The following is a 13,577-nucleotide window of genomic DNA, read 5'->3' as shown; positions in this document are numbered from 1 at the left end:
TTAAAAAAGACCCATTATAGATTAGTAATATAAGTTTCACTGAAGAATCAGTTCTAGTAAAAACCTTCTTTCCATCATCTTCCTGAATTCTACTCTCATGAGGAATCCCCTGCAGGCCGCCTGTGTGCGTGTGATGAGCTCTGCCAGCTTTTCATCTCTCATTTCTTCTAGACCACCCAGGAGACCAGCTTTGAAGAACACCTTTAATGAAAGAAGTGAATGAGAAAAGTCCTTCTTGCAATATGATCAGCTGCCATTTTATGAAGTGATTACGTAATTCCCTACCTTTGTGTGTCCAAGTTTGTACTGAGTGTGGTCAATATCTATGGAACCCAACAGTTTTTCACAAGCCTTCTTGCTGTCAATAAATGCGCCCTCTGGAATTGCACTTGCATTGAGCACTTTGTACCTTAAATAAATTATGTACACTCTTACTTTTGTGGTAATAGCACTAGGTTTATTTAAATTTATTTAAAATGTGAATTTGATAAATGGAAAGCTCATACAAATATTATATTACATATTTATGAGAAAGAAGTCCTGTGTATAAGTTTGCTTTCTCTCACTTCATTAGTGCATATCTTAGTTTTTCCATGAGTCATAAAAACAATTATGCCAGCTCTTAACTAAACAGGTATCATATACATTTCTATTCTTGTAATGTAACTATGCACTGTGCAATTGTTTAGTTATGGTTTAAGATGTATTTAACTGTTTCGTGCAGTCTTTTTACCTTTGCTTAAAATCACCATAGAGGATCCTGCTTGGGAATCCCTTTCTGCAAATTCTGATGCCTTCTAAGACACCATTACATCTCAACTGATGGATCAGCAGATGATTGTCCATTACACCTAAAGGCAGAGAATAGAGCTCATATCAGTTCACTTAATGCTCACAAGCAACACAGTGATGCTCAAATACTGTATGAATGGGTAGTCATTAAAGAGACACTCTACCTGGAGTCTTTGTCTCATTAGGAATCAGGCAACGTACAAAGTGGGGATGAGTGCTCCTCAGGTTAGTCATCAGCTTGCCAAGATTTTCCTGTAGTAGTAGTGATATACGTGTATTTAAAATATTGCTAATATTTTAGTCAATGCCTCACGAATTTGATGCAACAATTAACTCTGAAGACCTATTGACCTGTACTGTATACCAAAAGGCTATTTGTACAGCAGAAATATAAGTTTATGTATACTACTCACTCTGAACAAAGCGGACACCGTCTGGAAAGATCCACCCTTCTTCTTCTTTCCACTCTTTCCACCAGCAGCAGCTGCTTCTATAATTTGAACATAGCAAAAAAAAATCCATTCATCGGGCACTTGCTCAAGAGTGCCCACTTAGCATATTTCTCTTTATGTCATTTTACATGTGTTACTACAAAATATTTACCAGCCTCTGCAGCAGTTGCTGTGTAAAGCATGGCCAATACTTTAAGGGAGGACTTCTGATACAGTTGAATGACAGAGTCATTCAATGGATCCTTGTTCTTCTCCAGCCAGCCGGTGATGTTGTAATCCACAGTACCAGCATAATGCACCAGGGAGAAGTGAGCTTCAGCCTTTCCTTTGCCTGGCTTAGGTTTCTCAAAGTTCTTGCACTTGCCCAGATGTTGGTCATAGAGCTTGTTCTTGAAGGATGTGTCTGTAGACTTGGGGAACATGCACTCCTCTTCAAGGATGGAGAAAATGCCCATGGGCTGAGAAGCATAAAGATTTCTATGAGTCTTCAGTGTATTTGTTAACTACATATAGAAATCCACAAGTTGTTCACATAGACACCCACCTTTTCAATAAGCTCAATGCAGGCAGCCAGATCCATGCCGAAGTCAATGAATTCCCAGTCAATGCCTTCCTTCTTGTATTCCTCTTGTTCCAAGACAAACATGTGGTGGTTGAAGAACTGTTGCAGTTTTTCATTGGTGAAGTTGATACACAGCTGTTCTAAGGTGTTGAACTAAAACATAACACAGATGTTCTGTGATTAGAGATTTATTATGATCAGAGTGTCAGCATGGTTTAAAACATCACTCACCAAAAGATCTGAAACTTACATCAAAAATCTCGAACCCTGCAATATCCAAGACACCGATGTAGTATTGCCTGGCTTGCTTGGTGTCCAGCTGTTGGTTGATGCGGATCACCATCCATAAGAAGAGCTTTTCATAAATAGACTTGGAGAGCGCACCAATGGAATTATAGACCTTTTGGGGAAAAGATTACATTGGTCAGCTTCAAGCAGTGTAGTTAGCCGTACATTGTTTATTTTCTGCATGTTTAAAAGATCCAAATATTTTTGTTAGTCATATACAAAGAAGGAAAAGTTAAGGAGATTGTTTGCGGAGAGGCTGTGGTGTGAGCTCCTAAAGCTATATCACTGTTTTCATGAGAACGTCCTCCACACCTATTGCTAGAAAATACCAGGTGCAGAATGAGCTAAGTAGTTTCAGTTTTTACTTTTTGTTTTCTTATATGGCACATTGTAAGATAATACCTGTCAGGTTTATACATAATACAGACTCTTTTTGTCTCTGGGAGTTCAGCTGCAATCTATGCAAGAAGATCTGCATGTAGAGGGTGGTTTTAGGGATTAATGCTTTTCTTCTTCATTCTCAGGCTGGAGTATTAAACATTATGAATTTTATGGTCCTAATTCCGGTTTCAAAATCAGTAAGGCAAGAAAAAAGACAGGGTGTCTTCCAAAAGATAGTCACTATACACCTTCCCAAGACAATAACTATACAACAAGTACTCTTAATGTGAAGTAAATAGGTAAAATATCCTGTCTATTCAGGTAATTTGTATTGGACTTTATTCCTGTCTCCAGTGTGTGGATTAGAAAATGCATAGAAGTGACGGCGTGATCAGCGAAATGGCCAATTAGCAGCTATTCTTACCAGCTCTGCCGGCCGGTTCGTAATCCTACTATAATCCTGTGATCTTCATACTGTCCAAATTCAGAAAACATGATCAATTTCCAAGGTCCACAACAGAGCAGGCTGAAAGAGGAGCCCATTATGGAACAGGTGACCCACCAAACTAGAGGCCTGATAGGCACCCTCAACATGGTGGCGAGGACGGTGAGATCGGTACACCAGACAATGATACCCGTAGTGAGAGACGCCAGAGAAGCCCCTTTCCCGCAATAGAATAAGGTGCAGATGGCCCGCATCCCTCTCCCCACCAGAACGTGTGGTGCTGAACACTTGACCCTGAGCAGAGTCCGTGGAAGGCGGGAGGGGGCAGGCGGAGCCCTCCAACGGAGTGAGCCTAACTGGTGTGCGCACAGTGGAGTGGAAGAGACAAAAAACACTCTAAAGTTACGACTCCCCCGGGGCATAGATGGGGACTGGGCCGGTGAGGACAGATATGGCACTGGGGCCATGCGAGGATGTGGCTGGGAGTGGTCGCGTGAGGCTGCGCTTGCCCTGTGGACACCAGTAGAGTCTGCGAGACCCTTTAAGAAAGTGCACTGTTGGACATTTAGGCTGAAGGGGATGACATCGACCTAATGCTTAATGCCCTGCGGCTCGTGGATGAGAAGAGGCACAGAAGGAGAGAATTACCATACTAGAACAATGCGGACAGAGGTGACGGAAAAAGGCACTGAGTGGCCTGCGAGGCAGAATGGGCAGTGTGGAGGCCTGTCACGATGGTGTGGGTGAGGAAAACTCCCTCTCCGCGGACACTGAAGCTTCGGGAGGGCAGACTGGGAGGAGGAGGTGGATGGCTGTTGGACTCACTACACAGATATTCGGTGGTCCTTGTCCCTCCATGAGTGAGAAGAGATGAAAGGGCGGAGACCGCTCATCTCGGGCCACTAAAGAGATTTTGCCCTGTGGAAGCTCCTGGTGAACAAATTGCGGTGACATTGTTATTATCCCCACAAGGTGAGAGAAGTTGAGGGCGAATACAGGAGGGAGACACTGCAAGCCAGGTCGAGACATAAATAAAGGAGACACCCCTGTCTCACTTCTATCAATTAATGAGACTAGGACATCAATGACCCTGGAGGCCAAAATAACACTGAGAGCCTGCTAGACCTCACAACAAGAGGCAGTGGAGGTAAAGATTAAGCCTAGACGTATCGAAACATGGGAGCCACAAACGACATCTTCCTCCAGCGGCATGCAGAAGTCAGATCTTCATGATCATTTTCAAAATGGACACCTGAATTGTGACAGAGAAAATACTGCACCACGAGTACTTCAGCCAAGGTGATGCAAACACCCCCGACATCCCTTTGAGAGTCCTGAACTGGTATAACGTTCTCTTCCTGGTGTCCCTCCGGGCTCCAGCTCCCAGACACTGCCACAAAACCAGCCAACATGGCTAAAGACAAAGAACCCAAGCAACCGAAACAGGGCAAAATGGTGGTCGGAGGAGGATACAGCTACTATGCCAGACAAATCTGTGCTCCTGCAGGCCATACAAGGTTAAAGGAAAATCCTGGAATGGAGAATGGGGGAGGAACGCTCTGAAGTTACTCTCCCCGCCTAAATCTTTGTAATGTCTCTAAAATAGTAACCCAGGCAGAAAGCAGAATATCAGAGATAGAAGACGTGACACATACCCCCTGAAATGAAGTCACAGATGTTCGAACTACCCTGAAAGATTTGGCCCGGACGGTCGACAATGCTGAAAACCAGGCACGGATAAACAACCTGCGTTTCATTGGTTTGCCGGAGGGGTTGAAGGCTTCAACAAGGGGACATTCCTGAAAAAATGTTTGAGAGACTCTCTTTCCACAGCACAGTTCTCCTCATGCTTTGTAATAGAGCAGTCCCATAGGGCTCTGACTGCCAAACCAATGGTGGGAGCACCCCCAAGCACAGTCATTGCCCGTTTCCTAAATTACCTAGATCGAGCCTAATACTACGAGAGGTGAGGCACATGGGAAAGAACAGGCATGCACAATTTAAAAACATGGTGTTTCCTGACTACTCCAGAGAAATACATAAACAGAGGTGGACCTTCGATTCAGTCAAAGTGAAACTGTGGGCAATTAATGTGCAATACACGTTGCTGTTCCCAGCAAAGCTCAAAGTCATAATAGGGGGTAAGGCCATCTTTTTCCAAGTGCCAGAAAAGGCATGGACCTGGATAGAGGAATGACTACCCCTGAGATGGGTGTGGTGGCTTTGTGGACTAATGCATGTGGCGCTCACGAGAAGAGTATGACTGGGGTAACGGATGAGATTCTTAGCTCAACTGGATTTAACACAAAAAAACTGTTGTATACCTGGAAGGTGCTGTTAGCTAACGTACGTTCTTTACCGAAACATGCCACGGAACTCTGGGACTTGTTTAGTTCAGAATCTCCTGATCTTGGCTTTTTAACAGAGACATGGCTAAAACCGACTTCCACGCCTGATATCTCCCTTGCGCTCCCTGAGAATTACTGTATTCTCAGATTGGATAGAGTAGGGAAAGTGGGGGGTGGAGTGGCCATTATCTTTAAAAAAGAGCTGAAAGCTACAGTGGTTGACTCCGTCTCGGATAGCTTGATGGAAATGTGTATTTTTAAAATTGAGCTATCTTCTCAGGAAATCCTAAAAGGCGCACTTATTTATCACCCTCCGGGCCCACTTAAAGATTTTAATTTAAAATGAATTGAGCAAATCGCCACTCACATTGTTACCTCTAATAATTTTTTACTGTTAGGAGCTTTTAATATCCACAGCGAGGATAAAGATAATAACGAGGCTGCTAGTTTTTTAACGGACATGGCCATCCTGGGACTGAGAAAGATTAATGCTGGCCCCTCACATGTGGCCGGCCACACACTGGATATTATATTCACTAATTCCCCTTTTATAAACGCTGATCCCCCTTGCACACTGACATGGTCGGATCATTCTATGATCCCTTTTCGGATCACTAGCTGCATTAGACAGAAACTGGTTGAAAGCGCTCAGACTGTCCCTCAAAGACGATGGCATGAGTCACGCATGACTCTTTTAGTAAACTATATACGCCCATGATTTTCAAGGAACACATGGACAGTACTATGAAACTGAGGGTCTTTAAAAACAATGTTAGCACAATAATTAACACGCTGGTCCCGCTGAAACACTGCACGAACAAATCTAGGAAAAAAAATGACAAATGGTATACTGTAGAATTACGCAGGGAAAAATCCAGTTGTAAGGTGCTGGAAAAAAGATGGCGGAAATTTCATTTTGAAAATGATGAACTTAGTTTTAAATTGTCCCTTGCTGCTTACCACAAGAACTTAAAAAGTGCACGAAAAAATCATATTATTTTAAAATTGAACCAGGCAGGAAACTCTGCAGAGGAATTATATAAAGTCCTTAATTCCTTCACTAAGCCTACAGCTTGCGCCCAACAGATCACTCCTTCTCAGAGCCTTTGTGACAGCATAGCTGTTTTCCTTGATGAGAAAATAAATCGGATTTATAGTGAATTTCCGCAAAAATCTGTTTATGCTGTGCCCACTGACCTGGGTTCTAAAGTAGCTGAAGATTTAAAAATGGGCCTGTATAGTTTCAATGCTATGCAGGTCTCTCAGGTGGAAGCTATGCTTAGCACAGCGAAATCGGGCTCCCCCCTAGATGTTATGCCAGCATACAAATATGCTCTGCTTGCCCCTATTTTAGCTGCCCCGATTACGGAGATTTTGAATACCTCCTTACATGAAGGTATTTTACCTTTTGCCTGGAAATCCGCTCAAGTGATTCCTATAAAAAAAAAAAAGATCAGCTATCTGATGACACACTCTCAAATTATCTTCCCATCTCGCTCCTCCCATTGATGAATAAAATGGTGGAGAGCGATGTCAACACTCAGCTCATGGAATACCTTGCTAACCATACTTCACAATCTGGGTTTAGACCTCACCATTCTACAGACAACCCTTATTGGAGTCACGGATCATATCAGAATGGCTTTAGATGGTAATAAAGCAGTGATTCTGGTCTTATTGGATCTGACAGCAGCCTTCGACACGGTCTCTCATCAGAAATTGATTTTTCAACTGAGAGAGGCCAGGCTGCAGGGACAGGTACTCAACTGGCTCATCCGTTTCCTCTACCAGCGCACTCAGACCATCAACTTGAGCACTTTCAGGTCCCAAACTTTAAAACTTACTAAGGGGGTGCCCCAGGGCTTCTGTCTTAGCCCGACATTGTTTAATGTCTATGTGGCCCCCCGGCCAAGGTTATCAGGAAGCTCGGTTTTACCCCTTTCTCATACGCTGACGATACCAAGCTGCTTCTAACCTTTGATAAGGACTCTGAGGATATTGAGCAGCATTTTGCAAAGGGTATGTCAGCTATATCAGAATGGATGACGGACCACTGTCTACAGTTAAATGCGTCTAAGACGGAAATCCTGCTGTTTGGTACAGCTCAAGCCGTCTGGTCCCCTAGGTGGTAGCCTGCTACATTAGGTCCAGCCCCCGTTTCAACCTCCGTAGTAAAATATCTGGGGGTGCGCATAGATGTTCTATTATCTATTAAGGACCAAGTTATGACCACAATGGGGACGTGTTACCATACCTTAAACCTCCTGCGAAGAGGGTTTCGCTGGCTGCCACTCGCCGTGCGAAGAACCTTGATCCAGGCAATGATTATTGGCCACCTGGACTACTGCAATGCTCTGCTGATATCTGCTAATGAGTCCCTTCTCAGCAGACTGCAGATTGTTCAAAATGTGGCCGTGCGCCTAGCTCTAAAAAAACCTCCTCGTACCTCAGCAGGCCCTTTATTAAAACAGCTTCACTGGCTCCCTATCCGTCAAAGAATTCATTTTAAGCTTGGTTGCCTCACGCATAAAGCTCTGTATAGCACCAACCCCAATCTGGCAGATAAATTCAAAGTCTACTGCCCCAATCGTCACCTAAGGTCAGAAGGAAAATGGCTGTTAGTGGTTCCCCGGTTCAAGAAGCTTAGGACTGGTGGCAAAACGGTTGTCCATCTGGCTTCAAAATTTTGGAGCACCCTACCTGTGGACCTACGTAAATGCTCCAGTCTTGTACACTTTAGGAAACTTCTGAAAACTGCTCTTTTCAGGGTGTAATTTCTATCCGCACATGGTCGTCTGACTCTCCCACAAAGATAGTGTGGACATACCCCTCTGGGGGTGATTCCGGCGCTTTAAAAATCCTATACATACATACATCCACTGTAGGGGCCCTGCGTTCAGCCTCATGATCACAAGGAATAAGACGTTACAACACACTTGTTGTGTGCCATTACAATGCATTTTTTACAATGCAAAATCTATTACAGCGAATGTCATTACAACGCAAGCCATTACAACGCATAATCCATTACAGTGCAAATTACTATTCTTACTCCGCTGGGGCATTACTTTGGGGCATGCGTAGTAATGCCATGCGTTGAAATGACATGCGTTGTAATGGATTTTGCATTGTAAAAATTGCGTTGTAATGGCACGTGTTGTAACTGTGCATTGTAAACGATGTTTCCCAATTACAGGTTCAAATCCATGTGGGTCCACTCAGCCTTTCATCCTTCTGTGGTTGATAAAAGGAGTACCATTGAGTTTGGTAACAATAAACAATTATTCAGCGCCAAGAAACCCTTCTGGGCGAACGTGCGCTTTATGTTATGAGACTGAACAGAGCAGAACAGGAACGGCAGCATAGAGTCACATGGGAGGGGCCAGATCCAAAAGTCGGAAAACAAGCAGGGGACATGGTAGTGGCATTGCGAGTAAACAACGGGTGGGGACCCCCGTCCCATGAGATGACAGACCTCGGGGTCTGGTCCCTCATCAGAAACAGAAGAAGGTACGACCTGTTGGTGAAAAAAGACTAGCAATGGAGGGACACCACATCTGACTTATCCGATCACCAACTCTCCACAGACTCTGAAAATACCAAGAGCAAATCTGGGAGCGGAATCGTTGACCCAAATCTCCCCACCCTGTCAAAGACACAACATGAGACGAGAGATATGACTGAACAAGTGAACAAGCCAGACGGAGCCGTGGAGGATGAAGGGTCGGCAAAATACAAAGAGCCTTTGGATGCACTTGAAAGAGTGCTCTCTAGCTAACTCTTCAACCTAACTCTTTTGTTTTGTACCTTACAAGTTTAAGACTGACTACTCTGTAAGTAAATTACAGAGTTTCTAGGGTTGCAGGGTGGGAATTTGAATCTAGGAAGGAGGGGGGCGACAGGCCTCTCTAACCTACCTGTGGCACATTTGTCAGGTTGACAGAAGAGGTAGGTGCGCAGGGGATATTGGGGAGGGATGGTATGAATGGTTGGGTTAAGCTGCTGGGAGTTGTTCATACATGTGGAATGGAGTAAGAATGCAAATAGGTGCAGCTGTAGGGGCCACCATGCCTAATGGCGGGACACCATCACACACCCCAGATGAGTGGGGCTGACACTCAAGATGATAGGAGAAGCTCCATACTGTTGTGGAATGCAGACAGGCTAGGGAATAAGATTAGAAGAGGGCTGGTGGCGTACATCAGGAGATTGAAACCTGAAGTGGTCCTGCAACAAGAGACACACTTACGGGGCTCACAGTGTGGGATCCTGGGTAGAGGGGCCTACAAGACACTGGCACATGCGGGATTCACAATGGGCTCCCAAGGGGTTGCCATATTGATCAGGAACCCCCCCCCCTTCAGGATGGAAAAAACATTGGTTGACCTTAACGGGACATATGTGGCAGTCAAGGGAATGGGGGACAGAGAGACACAACCCTGGTCAGCGTGTACGCCCCTCCACGGTTACAAAGACGGACACTGGACTAAGTAGCGGAGATACTACTGATGGCGGGCTCCCTCAGCCAAATAATTGGGTGCGACTTCAATGATGTTATAAGCCCACACCTAGACTGTACTTGCTCGACTCCAGGGTCACGGAGGGAGACTGCACTGGCAGGGTTGGTGACAACCCTGGGGCTGTTGGACCTGTGAGGCTGCTGCTATCCTGACGACCATATATACTCCTGTTTCTCAGGTATCCACAAGGTATTCTCCAGACTAAACTACATTTTTGCCCCTGCATGGGAGGTAGAGAAGACAGAGAAGGCAGAATACCGAGCCAGGGGTCTGTCAGACTCCTCGCCGCTGTGGCTTACAATTCGGGCATGATCTCATAGATCTAGAACAGGGTGAAGACTCAACGCTTGGGAGTTAAGGGACAAGATTGTCGCCCAAGAAATTAGTGAAGACACAGAAGTATATTTTAAAAAAAACAAAGTCTTGGTGTCATCGGCCATCACACTTTGGGAGGGCTACAAAACAGTACTGAGGGATAGGGCGGAAAACATCATAGCATACAAAAAGAAAAGAGAGCTACAGGAAATAGAAGTGCTGGAGAAGAAACTGGTGGAGTTAGAGGCACAACCTAGAGCACCAACAGACCCCTCATTGTTGCGCATCATTGCGATAATCCACAAGGAACATCAGGTGTTAGCCCACCAGGAGGCCAAAACATTGATCCAGCCCACAGAACGTTGTCTCTGTGATGCAGGCGACAAAGCAGGGCAACTGCTGGCATGGTTGGGCAAGAGGGAGGTAGAGCGTGATGGGTACATACCATATTGGGAGAGAGTGCCAAATCATATACCACAGTCGGGGAGATTGCGAAGGAGTTTGTCCGATACCATGTTGACTTCTACAAAGCACGCCCACTGGCTGACACTCTCCAGATAAGGGACTACATTGAAGGGGTGCAACCCTGACAGCAGAAGACTGCAATCCTTAGAGGAAGATGTGGGCCTTGTGGAGGTGCTGGCGGCCGTAGGCAATTTAAATACAGGGAAAATCCCTAGCCCTAATGGAATACTGGCAAAGCTCTTTAGGAGAAATGCCGAAACAGTGAGCCCAAACCTACTTAAGCTGTTCACGGAGGAAAAGGAGAGCTGCACTGTCCCCCTGGGCCTCCAGAGCACCACAATAGTGGGGATTCATGAGCCCTGCCAGCCCGCAACGAAATGTAGCTCCTATCGTCTGATCCGCCTCTTGAACATTGAGACCACATTACTTTGCCAAGCGGCTCTCAACAGTAATTACCTCCCTAATACATAATGACCAATTGGGCTTTATGCCAAAGAGTTCACCCAGATACAATCTTTGCAGGCTTTACAATGAGTTTGAGACAGCACAGCACAGAGATTGCCCCCATATGTTACTGTCCCTGGATGCAGTGAAGTTATTTGATGCAGTTCATTGACCATTCGTGAGGCAGGCTCTGATGAGATACGGATTTGGTCCCAAATTCATGGCCTGGATAGAATTTTTCTCTATAAAGAACCGATAGCCCCAGTGAGGATGAATGGGCAGCTGTCTGCAGAATTCCCAAATGAGAGGGGCACGAGACGGGGATGCCCTTTGTCCACCCTATTGTTCGCCCTCGTGCTGGAGCCATTGGCTGTATAGTCTGATTACACACAGGCATCATAGGGTTTAGAAAGAGCGTGGGGCCGAAGGGGGATGAACGGATCTCACTCTCCGCCAACTACATCCTGCTGTATGTCACAAGCCCCAATACTACAGTCCCATTATTGAACAATATGGGGCACATGCGGGTTAAAAGATTAATTGGGACTAATCCTGCTTATATCTGGCAGGACGGCACTTTGACGCACATGTCTTCCCAAAATAATTGCGCATAGATAGAGAGGAGTTCCGATATTAGGGGTCCGTATGTGAACGCAAACAAGGAAGATAGCCTAGAAGGCAACATTTGGAGAGTAGTGATCGACTTCCATTAGGATTGAAAAAGATGGAAAACACTGCCCCTAACATTATTGGGAAGGGCCGCCATGAACCAGTTGATAAAACTTAGTCAGGATAGAGGGGGGAGTCTGGACTTTGCTGTGTAGTGGGGAGCATCCAGGAGTGGCACTGCAAACATTACAACGTAATCAATATAATGAGGGCATTGCCCTTCCAGACATAAGAGCATGCTATTGGGCGGCTCACTTAATACTCAATGACCGGGGACACTCACCTGGGGACGACGTGACCTAAGCAATAGAGAGAACTCAATTTCAAACACACTCATACCTACACTACCGTTACACTGGGAAATGGTCAAAGAAACTACTGTTAGCAACACGGATGACCATAGAAGCCTGCAAGGGGGTGGATAAAATGGGACGCATGGGTCACACAAGCGACTCCACTATGGGTAGGAACACGTCTGAAGGAAACTGGGAAGTTGAAGGGTTTCAGGGCATGGGATACCGTTGTGATTTTCAAACCGGGAGACCTCGTAGAAGACGAAACACTGATTCCCCTTAGTTCCCTCTGAAGAGACAATCAACACAACACAACATTTCAAATACTTGCAATGCAAACTTGCCTGGAAAGCTGTGAGAATCGACATAGAGAATATCCCTGAATATGCATCTTTAGAGGGGAGACAGCTCCAGGGAGAGATATCATTGGCCTATAGGACAATTATTAACAACAGGCCTGACTCATTGACGAAGCTAAGGGCATGATGGGAAATGGAGGTGGGAGACCTGGACGATACGGGCTAGGAGGCAGCTTTGATACACCCGAAAGAATTTGCAATCAAATCCAGACTCCAGACTGATCCAATTTATGATCCTACACATGGCATATTATGACAGGGCCCGCCTGCATAGATTCGGAATGAGGGACTCCCCCAGTTGTCTGCGTTGTATGGCAGAAAGGGGGTTGTTCATGCACACACTGTGGAAATACCCTGACATTCACCTGTACTGGACCAGTATAGTGGAGGAACTCAATAGATACTGGGAGAAACACTACCCAATTGACCCTAAGTATTTCCTATTAGGTATACTCACAGAGGTGAACGTCCCTCGAGCCAAACTCCTGTTTAGCAATTTGGGCCTTGTAGTGGCAAAACGGGATGTGGCTAAACATTGGGGTGCCCCAAACTTCCAACCCTTTGGAAATGGAGAACAGGGATGGATCTCTACATGGCAGCTGAAAAAGTCACCTACAAGGCTAGAGGGAGCCCAAAGAATTTTAAAAGGTATGGTGTCCCTGGATAAAACACTATGGTTTAGATTTGGGGAAAGCGAGGAACCACCCCAAACCACACAGGGTGATGAACATTGGGGTAATGTGATACCTGATTACGGAATGGCCACTGCGATACCATTGATACTACACTGTGCTGTTGCAAACCTTGAACGCTGTGCTTTCAAAACCATGTACATATGGTTTTTAGTGTATTGTTGTGCATCATATGTTGTTTGCTGAAAACACTAATAAAAATATGTATTTTTTTAAATGCAGAGAAGCAAGTGGTTGACATGTTTCCATCCAAGAAGAATGCCCTCAAAGGGTTTAATTTGCTTTCATCAAGACCATTACCCTCTTGGTGTGTGTGGCATCATGGCTTGTGATTGTCATGAAGTGCGATTTCTAGTAATAGAATACAAGACAAGAAAAGTCCAAGGGTGGGTGAAGCGTCTAACATCTCCAGGAAAACTTAACTATGGGTGATTCTGCATCCCTACAGAGGGGTTGGTACATTGCTGAATCATATTTTGTCAGCTTTCACAACACCAGTCCATGTATGGCCACTCCATGAAGATCCCCTTACAGGCCTGAATTATTTGCATG

General features: G+C 45.2%; 1 protein-coding gene across 2 annotated transcripts in view; it reads right to left on the bottom strand.

Moving 5' to 3' along the window:
• The window catches only part of LOC146797038 (myosin-4-like), a 58,735-nt gene that overhangs the window by 27,999 nt on the left and 17,159 nt on the right, over positions 1 to 13,577 (bottom strand). For both annotated transcript variants that reach the window (XM_085629644.1, XM_085629643.1), the window contains 8 exons: positions 2,057 to 2,206; positions 1,789 to 1,959; positions 1,396 to 1,702; positions 1,206 to 1,282; positions 957 to 1,044; positions 734 to 851; positions 286 to 409; positions 65 to 201 (listed from right to left, as the gene is read on the bottom strand). In XM_085629644.1, the coding sequence (XP_085485770.1) occupies positions 65 to 201; positions 286 to 409; positions 734 to 851; positions 957 to 1,044; positions 1,206 to 1,282; positions 1,396 to 1,702; positions 1,789 to 1,959; positions 2,057 to 2,206 (1,172 nt within the window). The remainder of the gene's footprint in view (positions 1 to 64; positions 202 to 285; positions 410 to 733; positions 852 to 956; positions 1,045 to 1,205; positions 1,283 to 1,395; positions 1,703 to 1,788; positions 1,960 to 2,056; positions 2,207 to 13,577) is intronic.

The sequence above is a fragment of the Triturus cristatus genome, chromosome 10 (assembly GCF_964204655.1).
Source record: "Triturus cristatus chromosome 10, aTriCri1.1, whole genome shotgun sequence".
NCBI lineage: Eukaryota > Metazoa > Chordata > Amphibia > Caudata > Salamandridae > Triturus > Triturus cristatus.
Note: the sequence above shows the minus strand (reverse complement) of the source record. Positions and strands in the feature narration are given on the sequence as shown.